This window comes from Colobus angolensis, unplaced genomic scaffold, assembly GCF_000951035.1.
Source record: "Colobus angolensis palliatus isolate OR3802 unplaced genomic scaffold, Cang.pa_1.0 Scaffold53, whole genome shotgun sequence".
NCBI classification, from domain to species: Eukaryota; Metazoa; Chordata; class Mammalia; order Primates; family Cercopithecidae; genus Colobus; species Colobus angolensis.
Window position 1 is genome coordinate 10,008,413 of NW_012118821.1, and position 19,582 is coordinate 10,027,994.

The 19,582-nt window shown below is 40.7% G+C and overlaps 2 protein-coding genes and 1 pseudogene across 2 annotated transcripts in view; 1 reads left to right on the forward strand and 2 right to left on the reverse strand.

Annotated features, from left to right (window-relative positions):
• The window catches only part of DCDC2C (doublecortin domain containing 2C), a 141,453-nt gene extending 141,107 nt beyond the window's left edge, over positions 1–346 (reverse strand). The window contains exon 1 of the mRNA XM_011960983.1: positions 288–346. Within this exon, the coding sequence (XP_011816373.1) occupies positions 288–346 (59 nt within the window). The remainder of the gene's footprint in view (positions 1–287) is intronic.
• Positions 347–993: 647 nt separating this feature from the next.
• Positions 994–19,582, reverse strand: part of ALLC (allantoicase) — a 45,835-nt gene continuing 27,246 nt past the window's right edge. The window contains 6 exon segments of the mRNA XM_011960949.1: positions 994–1,125; positions 1,127–1,195; positions 1,917–2,041; positions 5,863–5,971; positions 6,976–7,049; positions 7,448–7,603. Of these exon segments, the coding sequence (XP_011816339.1) occupies positions 994–1,125; positions 1,127–1,195; positions 1,917–2,041; positions 5,863–5,971; positions 6,976–7,049; positions 7,448–7,603 (665 nt within the window).
• LOC105525372 lies at positions 14,754–15,747 on the forward strand (annotated as a pseudogene).

Consider the following 19,582-nt stretch of genomic DNA (forward strand, 5'->3'; position numbering starts at 1 on the left):
TGCGTGTTGACGCGACCCTGGGCGATTGTGACCGCCTGGCTGCCAGGGCGAGGGGCGCGAGGCCGGGGCAGGAGGGGGCGGCACCGGGCAGGGACAGGTGATTGGGTAAGGGGGAGACCAAGCAGGTGAGGCGCGGCACAGGGCGGAGACAGGTGAGGGGGCAACGCGGAGCCCCGGGTAGGGGGGGTGACTGGCGTGAAGGCAGAGCCCAGGAAAGGAGGGGGAGGAGGAGGCCAGAATGATTGTGCTGAGCTCCCTGGGACGCGCACCGTGCCCCCTCCCCCTACACTCGCCGCCCTCCTCTGTAGAAGCGGTAGAGAGGGGCGTTATGGAGAGGCCAGGACATTATTGACAGTCAACACTGCATGGGTGCTGGGAGCTGCTTCACATTTTTGAACCTCTGTTTCTTTGATCTTGGGTTGAATTTGACCGGTTCAGACCCAAAACCTTCTAGGACTCCTGGCCCAGAGTGGAGAATTTGAGCTTTTCCACCAGAGGCGGAGCCGCTCGGAGCCGGCGAGGGCAGCGCTATAGCCGCTGGTGTGCGGTGTCACGCGTGTGCCGTTCAGAACGCACCCTCATTGGGGTTAAGAATGATTCAGAGGGAGAGGGGTCTTTGGAAGAATCGTTCCTACTCTGGGTAAAGATAGGCCAGTCCTCTTGAGTGATTCTAGAAATATATTTTCCCAAAGGTTTTGATGAGCTTGACAAAGTTTCAAAGACAGTAGGCTACATGTTATGGCTGGCCCGAAGGTACAGAATACTGATATTATAAATATCAATATCTTATAATGTTAAAAAAAAAAAGTAGTTCCTTAGAGACACAGCCGTAGCCAGTATGTAAGCTACCAAATGCCTCATAGCGACATTAAATACAGAGATCCATTTGTGAGGTGACCACTTTATTAAATCACCAGGTGTTCAAAACACTTGAAAAGAAGACTATGACTGGGAAATTCCTGCTGTGTGTCTGACACCGGGACTTTGTGTGTGTTAAGGGTTTGCTTTGAGGCCCACCTAGAACTTCATCATGGGCTTCTCCCGGGACCTCAGGAGACAGATGGAGCTGGGGAAGCCCCGGAGCCGAAGGCGGCTCACTCCCCCGTCGGGGACGATGGTGAGCCTGGGCGTGAGTGATGACATCTTGGAGCTCCAGGGTCAGGCTATCGAACAGGTGACTTTGGTTGGGAGACAGCTGAAAAGCAAGCAGATGCAGAGGCCCTGGTCTGTTAACAGGGCATGTGTGGCCGAAGGAGAACACGCCCCAGGCAAACCTTTGGCTTGGACTTAAGCGAAGGGGCTTTAAAATAAGTTATTAATTGATGATAATTTGGCTTTCCATGAAAATCTGCTAGCAGGGATAGGATGCCCAAATAATACATGAATAATCAGGCCCCAATAAACAACTGATGGGCAACCTAAATGCCGGCCAATTGTTTCTCATAGTTGATTATACAGAAGCAAACTGATAAGAAAATGAAAGGAGAGATCATCTTGGTCTCTCCCAGAGATTATTCCCTATCTTCACATGGGAGCAGCTCTCACCTCCAGCCTGACCCTCTTTCTAAATCAAAGAAGACACTTGCGGAATATCTCAGAGCGTCCACCTGCAGGACCATTATAGCTTTAAATGTGCTAGTAGCCCCTTCTACAAAGTTAAACATAATGCAGAGACATGTTTCCATGTATGTATTCTGAGCACGTAACAATTTTGTTCTAACAAAATTTGGAAATACAAAAGTGGAGAGAAATAGAGCCTTTCTTCTTATTTAAGTTTTCAGATAGGGGTTTTAAACCTCATTCATTTTACCATTAAACTGAGCAGAAACCTTGGAGTGTATTCTAATCCTTCAAAAGAGAATCTCAGGGAAATAGCATAGTCTGAGTGCTGGCTCCTAATAACATGCCACACGAACCTTGGTCACAGGAAGCAGTGGTTTCCACTTGTGGGTTGGGAGAATCCACTTTTGCTTGATCATATCTTCTTCTTCCTGAGTTGTCAGGACGCACCCATCCACTTTACAGCTGTCAGGAGCATTGCCTGTTGGAGCAAAACACAGTGTGATTTTCTGCCCTCATTTACACTCAGTTTGGCATATAGGACATCATGCTTTTTTAATAAGATCAAAAACCCAGCAAAGAGCAAGTCCCTGCTCTTCCTGAGCAAAAGCAAAGGTATGAAGTATGTGAGAGAAGGAACAAACTGGTTTGTGATGCTCAGATTGCCTCATGAAATAGACATTTCTTTTTCAGAAGACTCAGAAGCAGTCCACCATATGTGAAGGGGCTGGCGCATTTCAGTTTGAATGTATAGCGTTCTCACTTTGAAATCTGAATGTATTTGATAAGCTTCCTCAATTGCAGATTTAATTACTTGCAGACTGCTATGTGGCTCATCTGAAATTATTGTGAAGCTAGAAAATATTTTCCTATGACATATTTCTTAACATGACAATCAAAAGGAAATACTGAGTTTTATGTTAGCTAGTGCTGGGCACCAGCCACACACACGTATTTGGGAATTTCTGAGTCATTTTCAGGTGAGAGTATATGGTCCTGAGATTCTTCTCTCTTTGGAATATCATAGGAATCGTGTGCTCAGTGGGGTTAGAGGACCTTGGGGGGAAGGTCCCACTCTCTTTGAGAAAACAGAACTTCTGTTGGGGCTCTTTAGGATCAGCAGAGTAGGAGCTGCTAATTAAGAACCCTGGAAAAGAGGAGGCTGTGGCTCACATGCCCGCTTTGTGGCCCATCTCTCAAAACGGTGGTCTCCAGCGTGGGCAAACATGCCCCTGGGGTACATATGGACACAAAGGACGCAGGAAGAGAACATTAGAGCTGCTATTTCTATTTGTCTGATATACATACATATGTGAATGTATATTAAGCTTTGTGTATTTGATATAACTTACTATATTATTGCTATAAGTGGATACCGCCATGCTCCCTCATTTCCATTACAGTCATCATCTTGTATGTACCAGAGGTATCCTGAGTGATCGACAGTGGTAGATTCACGACCTGTTGCAGTTTTGGGTGCCTGCTTAAGTGGATATACTGTTTGTTATCTAGTTTTATCTAAAGCATCCCTCACAAAAATAAGTAAGTTATTTTAAACCACTCATGCAGAGAACTGTGGATTAAATATACCACAAAAAATGCAAGTATGTATGAACAAGAAATTCCAGAACTGCATTTCACCTGACCCTAAGTCAGCCACATTGAAAAGTAAAAACCATGGCCACATAACCAGATCTAAAATGCAGTCTTAAAAAAGCAATGGGGAAATGACTCCCAATTCAATAAATGGCGCTGGGATAACTGACTAGCCATATGCAGAAGATGGAAACAGGACCCCTTCCTTACACCATATATAAAAATCAACTCAAGATGGATTAAAGACTTAAATGTAAAACCTGAAACTATAAACACCCTGGAAGATAACTTAGGAAATAACCATTCTGGACATAGGAACTGGCAAAGATGCCAAAAGCAATTGCAGCAAAAGCAAAAAAGAAATGACAAATGGGATCTGATTAAAGAGCTTCTGCACAGCAAAATAAACTGTCAACAGAGTAAACAGACGACCTACGGAATGGGAGAAAATATTTGCAACCTATGCCCCTGACAAATGTCAAATATCCGGAATCTATAAGGAATTTAAACAAATTTACAAGCAAAAAACAACCCCATTAAAAAGTGGGCCAAAGACATAAACAGATGCTTCTCAAAAGAAGACATACATGCAGCCAACAAGCATATGAAAAAATGGCCGACATCGCTAATCATTAGAGAAATGCACATCAAAACCACTGGGAGATACAATCTCACACCAGTCAGAATGGCTGTTATGAAAAAATAAAAAAAAACAGTTGCTGACAAGGTAGTGGAGAAAAGGGAACATGTACACACTGCTGATGGGAGTGTAAATTAGTTCGGCCATTATGGAAGGTGTTGTGGCAATTCCTCAGAGAACTAAAAACAATTACCATTTGAATTGGCAACCCCATTATTAGTATATAACCAAAGGAATATAAGTCATTCTGCCATAAAGACATGTACATGTATGTTCATTGCAGCACTGTTCACAATAGTAAAGACATGGAATCAACCTAAATGTCCATCAATTGTAGACTGGCTAAAGAAAATATGATACATATACAACATAGAATACTATGCAGCCATACAAAAGAATGAGATAATGTCCTTTGCAGCAACATGGATGCATGCAGCTGGAGACCATTATTCTCAGCAAACTAACACAGGAACAGAAAACCAAATACCATATGTTGTCATAAGTGGCAGCTAAATAATGGGAACACATGGGCACATGGACACTGGGGCCTAATTGAAGGTGGAGAGTGGGAGGAAGGAGATCAGAAAAAAATACTTATTGGGTACTATACTTGAAATCTAGGTGACAAAATAATCTGTACACCAAAACCCCATGACACAGGTTTACCTACATAACAAACCTGCACATTTACCCTTGAACCTAAAATAATAGTTAAAAGAAAAAAATAGATAAAATGCCATCTTTCCAAAATAAGTTAAAATGACCAAGACTTCCTGAAACAATTATAGGCACTACTGTTGATGAGCCTGGCCTTGAACTTGATATAATGGTTAATAATTGAGTAAAGTCACAATAATTCCCAAGACATTTAAAAATCACTCACCCAGAACATGAATATAAACTGCCACTATTTATTCAAAAATGGCTAACATGGAATACTCAATGCAGTACTTACAAAATGTCACATAACAATTATAAAATTGTATCAACTTCATTTGAATTGTCTTGATAATACACATATGTATTTCATAAGAAAGTAAATACAGAATATCAGGGTGGTTTGTCCAAATATTTTTTAACAAATAGAGGTGCACAGTTTTTAAAATGTGTAAATCACTGTCTTACAAGTGAAGCCTGGGGAAGAAATGGTCACTCCTCTTCCCCAGTCAATCTGCTTAGGACCCTTCTCTGTAAAAAGCTGCCTCCCATCCCTGTGCTTCTTACAGGCTCTTTCCAAGGGGGATGCAGAGCCTCTATAGTAAAGAGTGTCATACAATCTTGTATGACTTTGGGGGTTATCCAGTTCAAAGGACTGGCTGGGCATGGTGTCTCACGCCTGTAATCCCACCACTTTGGGAGGCTGAGATGGGCGTATCACCTGAGGTCAGGAGTTCGAGACTAGCCTGGTCAACATGGTGAAACCCGTCTCTACTAAATATACAAAAATTAGCCAGGTATGGTGGCGGGCACCTGTAATCCCAGCTACTCAGGAAGCTAAGGCAGGAAGAATCACTTGAACTCAGGAGGCAGAGGTTGCAATGAGCCAAGATCGTGCCACTGCACTCCAATCTGGGTAACAAAGCAAGACTCCATCTCAAAAATAAATAAGGGTCGGGCACAGTGGCTCAGGCCTGTAATCCCAGCACTTTGGGAGGCCACAGTGGGTGAATCACCTGAGGTCAGGAGGTCAAGACCAGCCTAGCCAACATGGCAAAAACTCATCTCTACTAAAAATACAAAAATTAGCTGGGTGTTGTGTAGACTGCCTGTAATCCCAGCTACTCGGGAGACTGAGGCAGGAGAATCGCTCACACCCTGGAGGTGGAGGTTGCAGCGAGCCGAGATTGCACCACTGCACTCCAGCCTGGGCGACACAGCAAGACTCCATCTCAAATTAATAAATAATAGATAGAGTTCTAAGGGTTAAAGTAGCATGCTCAAAATTACACAGCTTAAGTGGGGAATCCACACCGAGAGCCCAGTGTCCTCAGTCCCACTTCCATAGAACTCAATCTTTAGAATAAACACACCAATTATAAGGTACTTCTTTATGGCTTTGCATTTACCTTTAAAATATTTTGTGTCAATTTCAATTCGAGTTATTACTCCAGGATGTGCCAATCGGAAAACTGCCCATTCACAACCCGGAACCAAGAGAATGCCATTGTCATCATTCTGGAATTCAGAAGAGAAGAAAATGGTAAACGAACTTAGAGTCATTCAAGAAACCAGTCCTGAAAACCAACAGGTGAAAAAGGTTGACGTGCTTCTTTTATTTCTTACTATAGAAGAGTGTTTCCTGGGGCCTGATGTGTAGATCACTGTCATGTAAATTGCCTCTGTGCTATCATTTCTTAAATATCTCATGCCAATTTGTGAGTTCATGGGGCCCGGATAAGTTTTTCTAAATTTCTATGTCAATTACAGATGCCTGCAAAATGTTATACATGCAGCAATCTTTATCTAATCCAGTCCATAGGTTCTCTAATTAGTTTGTTTTGACCTTTCAAGGTACATATTTTGTTGGTCAAACCTATACCGATACATGATGTACGTTCAAACCTTAGTTTTGAGAATGGAGAGTTTGTTCACTGATATCTCAAAGCATCAGGTGACATGAAATCTAATTTAGGAAGGGGGGAGAGCACTTTTCTGACCAAGTTTTCAGTAGGATTTGCAAATTGAAAGGCATTGTATTTTTTGTTTCGCTTCATCTTGGTTTCTCTATCTCAAATTAGTTACTGGCCAAATTAAACAGCTGCATAGACTCTAGGGCACCCTGTCCATCACAAGTTCACATAAGTGGTGTAATCCTGAGATACACAGATATTTAGTATTACTAAACTAGTGGTTCTTCCCCAGACCTCCCAACATATTTATTCATAACTTTTGTATTATTAAATCGCTGTTCCTTTTGTTTCTTTATTGAAGAAACAGAGGAAGGCTCCAAAAATGCATTGGCGTAGCTGGCAATGACTGGTATGTTTGGTCTTCTGAGTCTCTGCCCTGATATTATCATGAAAACAGTGGGAAATTTGGAAAAAGTAAATCATAGTAATTAGCATTTAAAACAATGTGTATGAGGTTTCTAAAATATGCAAAAGTTTATTTAAATGAAAAAAGTTCCAAAAAATACTTTTTAGAAAAACTTTAAACCATAGTTATTTTTAACTTCTTACTTCTAATATTGGTGGCCGGTCCAGCCTTCTTGCCGTTTCCCAACCATCCGCCATAGACTTTGCCCCACCGACTCCTACAGAAAATAACATTGTTGAAAGGTAAACTGCATGATTTTTACTATGAGGACAAATACAATGCTGTAATTAAATTACAGATCTCATGCATCTGAGCATTGCTACATAAATTATTTTCATTAAAGTTAATGTTTCAGTAAATTCACAATCATAGCGTTAGTTAAGTTTTACTTTTCCTTTTAAAGTAGATACTTAGGCCAAAATTAGGTAGAAAAATTGGTAATGTTGACTTATTTCATGTCATAAAGGCATCAAATCCTACACATGGAAGGTTAATCTCATCCACTCCCATGCTTTGAGATGTGCCTTTCCTTTTAAATCATTCTGACCATACTGGGGTATTTAATGCTGGTACCCAGACTTCCTAAATAAGCCAGCTCCGAGAATATCATCTTACCTATTATATTGTTTGGGTGCCCAAACTTATCGTTCCTAAATCCTACACAGACACCCCCAAAAGCAATGGCCACTAGGTCTGCATGTTCTTTGGGGTTGGTTGCAGTCCAGTCTTTTTGTCCAGTACCTAATACTCTAAGTCGTGCAATTCCACCATCTGAAAAGGAAAGGTGCCTTAGTTATTGTTTGTAAAAATGGCTGCTGTGTATCATCAACTACAGGACCCTCCTGTCTTCTCCAGTGTCATCTCTTGGTAGGTTTTCGCCACATCCGCCTGCTGTTTCTCAAATACAGCAAGCCCACTGCCCCAGGGCCTTTGCACTTGATATTATCCTGTACCAGAACAACTTTCTCAGCTCTCCAAAAGACTACTTATGTTCCTCACCTTAAAGGCATGGCCTCACAAAAGCCTTCCCTCCATCCTCTGAAGTTATCTCCTCCCCGCTCCATCCAGCAACTGCCTGCTCCCCAAGTTACATTTTATCATATCCCCTTGCTTATTTACTCCAGAGCTCTAATTACAGCCTGAAATTATCTTTTTAAGTTCCTGCTAAAATCAGTCTCTCAAACCCAGAAGCTGAAATCCTTGGAGGCCAGACCAGTTATCTGTATTGTTCACTTCTGTACCGCTCTTGTATTCTCTCTACCTAGAAGAGGTCTGGGCACACAGTAGGCACTGAAGATTTTTTAATTAAATAAACAACTCCAGGGTCAAACAGCATTTGAGAAATTCACCATACAAATAATATTTTGTGCTAGAAATGAGCATTGCTGACTCTCACAGACTCAGACAAGAGAACCTTATGTTTTTATTTTTACAACACCACACTGCTTAGCAATGTTATTGAGAATACAAAAGATAATATTCACAAAATCAAATTGCTACTGAGAACCACAGCAGCCTGAAATTAGGTCTGCAGAGCAGCAAATAGCTACCAAAATCAACTCACAGCATCTGATTCTAGTAGAATGAATGTTTTGTTTCTTCAAATATTAATTCCTAGAAGGTGGAAACCAAGCATTTTTAATATAGAAAATTAATTTAATCAAAATATTGTACTAAAACAAGCCCTGTATGTTTTTATTTTACAAATTTGGTGAAAATGAGTGATCTGAAAATTTTTTGGTAAAACAATGGAAGTCTTGCTATTTACAACAAATAAAACCAAAAACTTCATTGCCATAAAACCCTAGAAAGCATCCAAGAGGGAACCGTTCAGCAGGAGCTAGGCTGTGAGAGGAGTATCACTGCCATTCCAGTTCATTAAATATTATAATTGGCTTTTTTTTTTTTTGAGACGGAGTCTTGCTCTGTCGCCCGGGCTGGAGTGCAGTGGCCGGATCTCAGCTCACTGCAAGCTCCGCCTCCCGGGTTTACGCCATTCTCCTGCCTCAGCCTCCGGAGTAGCTGGGACTACAGGCGCCCGCCACCTCGCCCGGCTTTTTTTTTTTTTTTTTTTAGTAGAGACGGGGTTTCGCTGTGTTAGCCAGGATGGTCTCGATCTCCTGACCTCGTGATCCACCCGTCTCGGCCTCCCAAAGTGCTGGGATTACAGGCTTGAGCCACCGCGTCCGGCCTATAATTGGCTTTAATGGTATAGAAGATATTCATCTGTTGAAAGTAAAGTCTACTTCACATTTTTAAAACTAAGATTCTTCTTTACAGAGTTAATATCCAGAGTTGCTTTTAATCACAACTGTCAAGGAATCCCAGAAATGACTCTTCATCCTCTGAGTACATCTCATTTAAACCAACCCATTCCCACCCAATGTGTCCCCGTGACATCAGCCTGGTTTTCCGCAGCTTCCTTTCCCTTTACACCTGGATCCCAGGTGGAATCCTCATGGAGCAATTAAAGATGCCACTAAGACTTGGGACATGAAATCTGCATGCAGGCATTGCCCATCTTTCCTCTTCAGGTCGTCAACGCTGACCAATTAGGAAAGAGCTTTTATGTGCTTAGGGATCCTTCATATTCAACCCCAAAAAGCAGGGCTCCCACTCAGAAGCTATTTTAGACCCTCTTTCAACTCATGAATCCTATACAAACTGGGTTGGACATACAAAGTCGCTATTTTGGTGGATCAGAAATAGTCAAATAGAAATGTTTGTGGCTCTGCCAAAATACTTTTGTTATATGTATCACTATTTTGCAGTTTTTTGTTTTCTTTTCTTTTCTTTTTGAGACAGAGTCTCGCTCTTGTCACCCAGGCTGGAGTGCAGTGGCACGATCTCGGCTCACTGCAACCTCCGCCTCCCGGGTTCAAGTGATTCTGCTGCCTCAGTCTCCCCAGTAGCTGAGATTACAGGCATGCGCCACCACGCCTGGCTAATTTTTGTACTTTTAGTAGTGACAGGGTTTCTCCATGTTGGCCAGGCTGGTCTCGAACTCCTGACCTCAGGTGATCCACCTCGGCCTCCCAAAGTTATTTTTCTTATCTGTCTCCCACTGGGTTATTCACTTCATAAGGACAAGGGCTCTGTCAATTAAATCTAACAACAAATAGTTATTGAGCTTTTCTGCTCCCCATGCTGTACTAAGTGTCAGGTGTACGAAAATGACAATCTGGACCCACGGCCCTTTCTTCATGAAGCATACACGCTGTTGGCTCTGACCTACACATTGTCAGGAAAATGATTATATGGCCAATGCTCAGTCTGTAGCTCAAAGTAGTTATTCCATAGTGTATGTTAAATTAACAAGTGGGAAAAGGGCCTGAATCTCTTGTAAGCTTGCTCATTCATTGTCTTGCACTGTTTTTAAAACAGATGATTTCAGGGAGTAATTAATATTAGTAAACATGTGTTTAGATCTTTCCATTTTCATGTCTCACTTTAAAGCATCATAACCAGAGAAACATTGCACCTAAAATAAGGTTCCAGAGAACCACTTCTGGCATGACAGCAGGAGGAGCTTTGCTGTCCTGTTCCTCAGTGGAGTTGGTGAAATTTAGGGGGGTTGGGGGATGGGAAAGCACTTCAAGTCTCTGGAAATGGTCCTAAGGGCATACGGAAAATTCAGCAACATCTATTCAAGAATATCTGCTAAAATTCAGTTAGAGCAGTGAGAGTCTGCAGTATCTGAACCAAGGCCTCACCTTCACACCCTCTCTCAGATCAGCAAAGTGGAGACTGCAAACAAATGCAGCCCATGGTTGCAGGGCTGTCTTCCCAAGAGAGGCAGGACATCAGGGCTTCTCATTCTGCCCCTATATGCCTGTTGCTGAGGCTAAGTCCTGGGTGAGTGTGGTTGAGAGGCAGGGGCTCCTTTATTTGACCCAGCCCTGACTCATGGGACAGGGTCCTACCTTAGGCGTAGCCACTGGGATATTGGGGCCACAGTGACCCATCTCATGGTCCATAAGGTGGAGGCGTCACACTGAGGGTGAGACATCCCCAGCCCTGCAAACCCTGTAACTCAGACAGAGGAAACACCAAATCCAAGTTGCTGTTCAGCAACACCATGTTGTAAGAGGTTTGTTCCACGGGTCCCCTGGGGACAAACACCTGGCTAACCTTCTCACACCACTAGAATATGCTCCCTGGGACCTCCCCTATTCTGATGGGCAGTAATTTGATTGTTTACTACAAATGAGGCAATCCTGGGCTTAAGGTGCCATCTAGTGCTGAAAAGTAGGCAGCTACCTAGCAGGAAATAAAATCAACAGGAAATTTATAAAGATTCTCTAAGCTAAGCTTGTCCAACACATGGCCAGTGGGTCTTATGAGGCCCATGGTGGCTTTGAATGTGGCCCAACATAAATCCATAAACTTTCTTAAAAACAGTATGAGATTTTTTTGGGTTTTTTTTTGTTTGTTTTTTGGCTCATCAGCTATCATTAGTGTTAGTGTATTTTATGTGTGGCCCAAGACAATTCTTCTTCCAATGTGGCCCAGGGAAGCTAACATATTGCACACTCCCTACATTGAAGCAAACATATTCAACAAAAACTGAAACAAACCAGACAGAAAAGACTGGAATAACTAACTAATGCTTCAATGCACAGGCACTGATGCACATCCATAAGAAACAACAGCAAAGAACTGTGACATCCCCAAATGGACAAAGCAAGGAACCAGTGACTGATCATAATAAGACAGTGATATATGAACGCTATGATCAATGATTCAAAATAGCAGTTTTAAGGAAACTCAGTGACCTCAAAGATAACACACAAAAGCAGCTTAGAAGTTTATCAGAGAAATTTAATGAAGAGATTTAAAGAATTTTTTAAATCAAACAGGAACCTCTGAATGGAAAAATACATTTGCTGAACCGAAAAATTCATTAGAGGCTCTGAAGAGTACAATGAAGCAAGCAGAGGAAAGAATCAGTGAGCTCAAAAATGGGCTATTTAAAAATACACAGAGGAGAAAAAAATGAAAAAGAATTAAGATTGCTTACAATATATAAAAAATTACCCCAAAAGACCAAATCTAAGAATTATTGGTGTTCAGGAGGGAGTTGAGCAAGAGAAAGGGGTAGAAAGCTTATTCAAAAAAATAATAGAAAACTTTTCAAAACTTGATGAAGACATAAATATCCTGGTACAGAAAGGTCAGAGAATACCAAACAGATTGTATCCAAATAAGACTACTCCAAGGCATTTCAAAAATCCTAAAGGTCAAGGACAGGCTGGGTATGATGACTTCTGCCTATAACCAGCACTTTGGGAGATCAAGATGGGTGGATTGCTTGAGCCCAGGATTTTGAGACCAGCCTGGGCAACATGGTAAAATCCTGTTTCTACAAAAAAAAAATACAAAAATTAGCCAGGCATGGTGGTGTACACCAGTGGTCCCAGCTACTTGGGATGCTGATGTGGCAGGATCATCTGAGCCAAAGGAGGTTGAAACTGCAGTGACCTGTGATTATACCATCAGACTCCAGCCTGGGTGACAAAGTGAGACCCTGTCTCAAGAAAAAAAAAAAAAAAAAGTCAAGGATAAAAAAAATTCCTAAAAGCAGCCAGAGAAAAGAAGCAAATAACATAAAGAAGCTTTAATTCATCTGTCAACAGACTTCTCAATGGTAGCCATACAGGCCAAGAAGAAGTGGGATGACATTTTAAAGTGCTGAAAGAAAAAAAGACTGCCATCCAAGAATATTGTATCCAGAAAAGCTATCTTTCGAATATGAAAGAGAAAATCTTTCCTGGATAAACAAGAGCTGAGAGAATTCACCACCACCAGTATTAACTGAAATGCTAAAGTTCTTCAGTTTGAAAAAAAACACTAATATGCAAAAAGAAAATATTTAAATTTATAAAACCCACTAGTAAAATTAAGTATATTAATGAATTCAGAATACCCCAACACTGTAATTATAGTGTGTAATTCAGTCATAACTCTAGTATGAAGTCCAAAAGACAAATCTATCAAAAATAATATTTTTGTTGATATCATTAACAGGCGTTAAAAGATAGGCAATATAAAAACATGCAAATTGAGACAACATAAAGTCAAAATGTGGGAGGAGGGATAAAGTTAAAAATGTAGAGATTTTTAGTTTTTCTTTGTTTATTTCTATTTTTTTCTTTGTGATCTAAGATGAGTTGGTATCTCTTTAAAATAACTTGTTATATCTATAGATATTTTTATAAGCCTCATGGTAACCACAATGCAAAAACCTATAATAGATTTGCTAAAAATAAAAGTCAATTAAAATGTACTATCAGAGAAAATTAGTTAACCACTAAGGCAGAAAGAAAAGAAAGGAAACGAAGGGTAGAGGAGGGGAGGGGAGAGGAGGGGAGGGGAGGGGATCAGAAAACAAGCAACAAAATCACAGTAAGCTCTTACTTACTGATGATAATACTGAGTTTAAATGGACTTAATGCTCCAAATCAAAGGCATACTGTTGCTTAACGGACTAAGAAACAAGACCCAACTATATGCTGCCTACAAGAAATCCGCTTGACCTATAAAGACACAAATAAGCTGACAGTGAAAGGATGGAAAAAGATATCTCATGCAACCAGAGACCAAAAAAGAGCAGGAGTAGCTACACTTATATCAGATAAAATAGACTACAAATCAAAGAGTGTTAAAAAAAAAAAAGACAAGACACCGTATAATGATAAATGGGTCAATTATGAATATCTATGTGTCCAACACCAGAGCTTTCAAGTTTTTTTTTTTTTTTTTTTTTTGAGACGGAGTCTCGCTCTGTGGCCCAGGCTGGAGTGCAGTGGCCGATCTCAGCTCACTGCAAGCTCTGCCTCCCGGGTTCACGCCATTCTCCTGCCTCAGCCTCCCAAGTAGCTAGGACTACAGGCGCCTGCCACCGCGCCCGGCTAATTTTTTGTATTTTTAGTAGAGACGGGGTTTCACTGTGGTCTCGATCTCCTGACCTTGTGATCCGCCCGCCTCGGCCTCCCAAAGTGCTGGGATTACAGGCGTGAGCCACCGCGCCCGGCCCTTTCAAGTCTTATATAAAGCAAACATTAATAGATCTACAGGGATAAATAGACTGCAATACAATAATAGTAGGTGACTTCAACACCTCACTTTCAGTAATGGACAAATCGTCCAGACAGGAAATCGACAAAGAAATAGTGAAGTTGAACTACACACCAGATCTAATGGACCTGACATTACAGAAATTTTACCCAACGGCTGCAGAATATACATTCCTTTCATCAGCACATGGAACATTCTCTAGAATAGGCCATATCTTGGGCCACAAAACAAGTCTAAACAAAGTCTAAACAAAAAACAAAAACATGTCAAGTATATTTTCTGACCACAATGGAATGAAACTAGAAATCAATAAGAGAAACGTTGGAAAACACACAAACACATGTAAATTAAACAATATGCTCCTGAACAACAAATGGGTCAGTAATTAAGAAGGAAATTTTAAAAATGCTTGAAACAAATGAGAATGGAAATACAACATACAAAAATATATGGGATACAAAAAAAGCAGTAGAAGGAAGTTTATAGCAATAAATACCTATACCAAAGAAGTAGAAAGACTTTAAATTAATCTAACAATGCATCTCAATAAACTAGAAAAGCAAGTATAAACCAAACCCAAAATTAGTAGAAGAAAGAAAATAAAGATCAGAGGATAAATAAATGGTGACTAAAATAATACAGAAGATCAATAAAACAAAAAAACTGGTTTTTTAAAAAGAAACAAAAGTGATGAACCTTTAGCTAGACTAATTACAAAGAGAAAAGACCCCAAAAAATCAGAAATAGAAAAGGATACATAAAAAATGAGACTCTTTTCTCTTTTCCATTTGACAGACACTTGCATTTTCTTATGCAGTGCCAGCTGTATCCCTGAGGTAACAAGATGAAAATGAAGGCCAGAATAAACAAATTTGGCCATATTGAGCACCATATCACCAAGACTGCTTTTAGCTCTGGCAAAGTGGATATTCTCATCATCAATGATGCTTTCATTGACCTCAACTACCTGGTCTACACGTTCCAGTATGCTTCTACCCATGGCAAATTCCATAACATCATCAAGGCTCAGAATGGAAGCCTGTCATCAGTGGAAATCCCATCATTAACTTCCAGGAGCAAGATCCCCCACAAAATCAAGTGAAATGACACCGGTGCTGATTATGCTGTTGGGTCCACTAGAATCTCCATTACCATGGAGAAGGCTGGGGCTCACTTAGAGGGGTAAGCCAAAAGAGCCATCATCTCTGTACCCTCTGCTGATGTCCCTTATGTTTGTGTGGGATGTGAATCATGAGAAGTATGAAAACAACCTCAAGATCCTTAGTAGTGTCTCATATACCACTTACTGCTCAGCTCTTCTGGCCAAGGTCATCCATGACAACTTTGGCACCATGGAGGGATTCATGACCACAGCCTATGCCATCACTACCACCCAGAAGACCATGGGTGCCCTTTCTTGGAAACGTTGGCAGGATGGCCACAGGGCTCTATCGAACAGCATCTCTGCATCTACTGGCACTGCTAAAGCTGTTGGAAAGGTCATCCCCAAGCTGAATGGAAAGCTCACTAGCATGGTGTTCCAAATCCCCACCTCTCTGTTGTTTTGGACCTGACTTGCCATCTGGAGAAACCTGACAAATATGATACCATCAAAAAGGTGGTGAAGCAGGCATTGGAGTGTCCTCTCAAGGGCATCCTGGGCTATCGTGAGTGCCAGGCTGTCTCCTCTGACTTTAACAGACATTCACTCTTCCACCTTTGATGCTGGGGCTGGCATTGCCCTCAATGACCACTTTGTCAAGCTTATTTCCTGATATGACAATGAATTTGGCAACAGGGTAGTGGACCTCATGGTCCACATGACCTCCAAAGAGTAAGAGCCCCTGGACCACCAGCCCCAGCAAGATCACAAGAGGATTAGAGAGGTTCTCAGCTGCTAGGGAATCCCTGCCACACTCACTCTCCTACCATACTAAGAATCTCCCCCTGACACAGTTTCCATGCCAGGCCCCCTGAAGAGAGAGGGGCCTAGGGAGCCACACCCTGTCACATACCATCAATAAAGTTCACTGTACTCAGCCAAAAGGATATGTGACCACAGAATTACAAAGATTAATTAGAGACTATTATGAACAACTACATACCAACAAATTGGAAAACCTAGAAGAAATGGATACATTTCTGGACACATACAATCTACCAAGATTGAACCATGAAGAGATAGAAAACCTTAATAAACCAATAATGAATGATGAGATCAAAGTTGAAATTTAAAAAGTCTCCCATCAAAGAAAATTCCAGGACCTGATGGCTTCACTGCTGAATTCTACCAAACAGAAAAGGAATAACTAATACCAATTTTACTCAAACTCTTCAAGAAAATTGAAGCAGAAGGAATACTTCCAAACTCATTCTACAAGACCAGTATTACCCTGATACCAAAACCAAACAAAGACAACAACAAAAAAAGAAAACTACAGGTTAATATAACTGATGGACATAGATGCAAAAGTCCTCCACAAAATACCAGCAAACTAAATTTAACAACACAATAAACAGATCATTCACCATGATCAAGTGGAATTCATTCGAGGAAGGCAAGGATAGCTCAACATACATTAATCAATAAATATGATACATCACTAACTGAACCAAAAACAAAAACCATATGATCATTTCAATAAATTCTGGAAAGCATTTGATAAAATTTAACACCACTTCATGATAAAAATTTAAAAACTCAGTAAATTGGGTATAGAAAAAAAAGCACCTCAAAATAACAAAAGCCACATATGACAAACCCACAGGTAACATCATACTGAATGGATAAAAATAAAAGCCTTTTCTCTGAGATCTGGAACAAGACAAGGAGGCCCACTTTCACCACTTTTAATAACATAATATTGGAAGTCCTGGCTGGAGCAATTATGCAAGAGAAATAAATGGCATCCAAATTGAAAAGAAAGAAGTCAAGTTAGCCTTCCTCACAGAAAACATGATCTTAGAAAAACCTAAAGACTCCACCCAAAAACTGTTACAACTGATAAACTAATTCAGTAGATTTTCAGGATACAAGTTCAACATACAAAAATCAGTAGCATTTATACACACCAACAGTGAACAATCTACAAAATAAAACAAGAAGGCAATTGCATATACAATAGCTACAAAAACTATAAAATACAGAGGAATCAATTTATCCTAAGAAGTGAAAGAGCTATACAAGGAAAACTATAAAACACTGATGAAATAAATGGAAGAGGACACAGAAAAAAATGGAAAGATGCTCCATGCTCCTAGATTGAAAGAATTAATATTGTTAAAATGACAATACTATCCAAAGAAATTTACAGATTCAATTCAATCCCTATTAAAATACCAATGACATTCTTCTCAGAAATATTTTTTTAAAAAGTAAAATTTAAATGAAAGACCCTGAATAACCAAAGCAAAAAGAACAAAGCTGAAGGCATCACACTAACTGACTTCAAAATGTACTATGAAGCTATATAACCAAATCAGCATAGTAATGGCATAAAAACAGACATACAATAGAGAACCCAGATATAAATCCACACATTTACAGCCAACTCATTTTCAACAAAGGCACCAAGAACATGCAGTAGGGAACAGTCTCTTCAGTAAATGGTGCTAGGGAAACTAGATAACTGCATGCAGAAGAATGAAACTAGTCCCCTATCTCTCACCATATGCAAAATAAAGTCAAAATGGATTAAAAACTTACATCTAAGACCTGAAACTATGAAAATTCTAGAAGAGGCTGGATGCAGTGGCTCACGCCTGTAATCCCAGCACTTTGGGAGGACAAGGCGGGCAGATCACGAGGTCAGGAGATTGAGACCATCCTGGCGAACATGGTGAAACCCCGTCTCTACTAAAAATACAAAAAATTAGCCAGGCATGGTGGTGGGCACCTGTAGTTCCAGCTACTCGGGAGGCTGAGGCAGGAGAATGGCGGGTGAACCCAGGAGGCGGAGCTTGCTAGTGAGCTGAGATCGTGTCACTGAACTCCAGCCTGGGTGACAGAGTGAGATGCTGTCTCAAAAAGAAAGAAAGAAAGAAAGTAAAAGGAAATTCTAGAAGAAAACATTTGAAAAATGCTCTAGGACACTGGTCTTGGCAAATATCTGTATGTAAGACCTCAAAGGCAACAACAGGAAAAACAGACAAATGGGATTATGCCAAGCTAAAAGACTGCTGTACAGCAAAGGAAATAACAAAGTGAAGTGACAACCCATAGAATGGGAAAAATATATATTTGCAAACTATCCACATAAGAAGGGATTAATAGAAAGAATATATAACGACAACTCTATAGCTAACAACTCAGTAGCAAAAAAAAAAAAATTTATAAATAGGCAAAAGATCTGAACAGACATTTCTCAAAAGAAGATATACAAATGGACAACAGGTATATTTTTTAAATGTTCAACATCTAGGCCGGGCGCGGTGGCTCAAGCCTGTAATCCCAGCACTTTGGGAGGCCGAGACGGGTGGATCACGAGGTCAGGAGATCCAGACCATCCTGGCTAACACGGTGAAACCCCATCTCTACTAAAAAATACCAAAAAAAAACTAGCCAGGCGAGGTGGCGGCGCCTGTAGTCCCAGCTACTCGGGAGGCTGAGGCAGGAGAATGGCCTAAACCCGGGAGGTGGAGCTTGCAGTGAGCCGAGATCGCGCCACTGCACTCCAGCCTGGGCGACAGAGCTAGACTCCATCTCCAAAAAAAAAAAAATGTTCAACATCTCTAAACATCAGAAAAATGCAACTCAAAACCACAATGAAATGTCATCCCACCTCAGTTGAAATGGCTTTTGATATGGTCTGTCTCTGTATCCCCACTCAAACCTCATCCCAAATTGTAATCCCCACATTTCAACAGAGGGACCTGGTGACAGGTGATTGGATGATGGGTGTTTTCCCCATGCTGTTCTTGTGATAGGGAGTTCTCATGAGATCTGATGTTTAAAAGTGGCACTTCCGCCTTTCTCTCTCTCTCTGTCTCTCTCTCTTTCTCTCTCTCAATCCTGCTGCCGTGTAAGACATGCCTTGCTTCCCCTTCTCTTTCTGCCATGACTGTAAGTTTCCTGAGGCCTCCCCAGTCATGTAGAACTATGAGTCAATTAAACCTCTTTTGTTTGTAAGTTACCCAGTCTCAGGTAGTCTCTTTATAGCAACGTGAGAGCGGAGTAATACAGCTTTTATTTTAAAAGACAGGGGGAATAGTGGATGCTAGTGAGGATGTGGAGAAAGTGAAGCCTATGTACATTATTGGCGAGAATGTAAATTAGTACACTCACTATGGAAAACTATGAAAACTCCTGAAAAAAACTAAAAACAGAACAACAATAGATTCATCCAGCAATCTCACTACTGTGTATATATCCAAAAGAAAGTAAATCAATATATTGAAGAGATATCTGCACTTCCAAGTTTACTGTGACACTGTTTACAATGTCACAGCCAAAATATGAAGTCAAACTAAGTGCCCATTAATGGAGGAATAGATTTTAAAAGTGGTATATATACACAATGGATTGGGGATGGATACCCCATTCTCCATGATGTGAATATTATGCATTGCACGCCTGTATTAAAACGTTTATGTTTTATGTATTATGTACCCCATAAATATATATATACCTACTATGTACCTATAATTGAAAATATTCTTTTTTTTTTTTTTTTT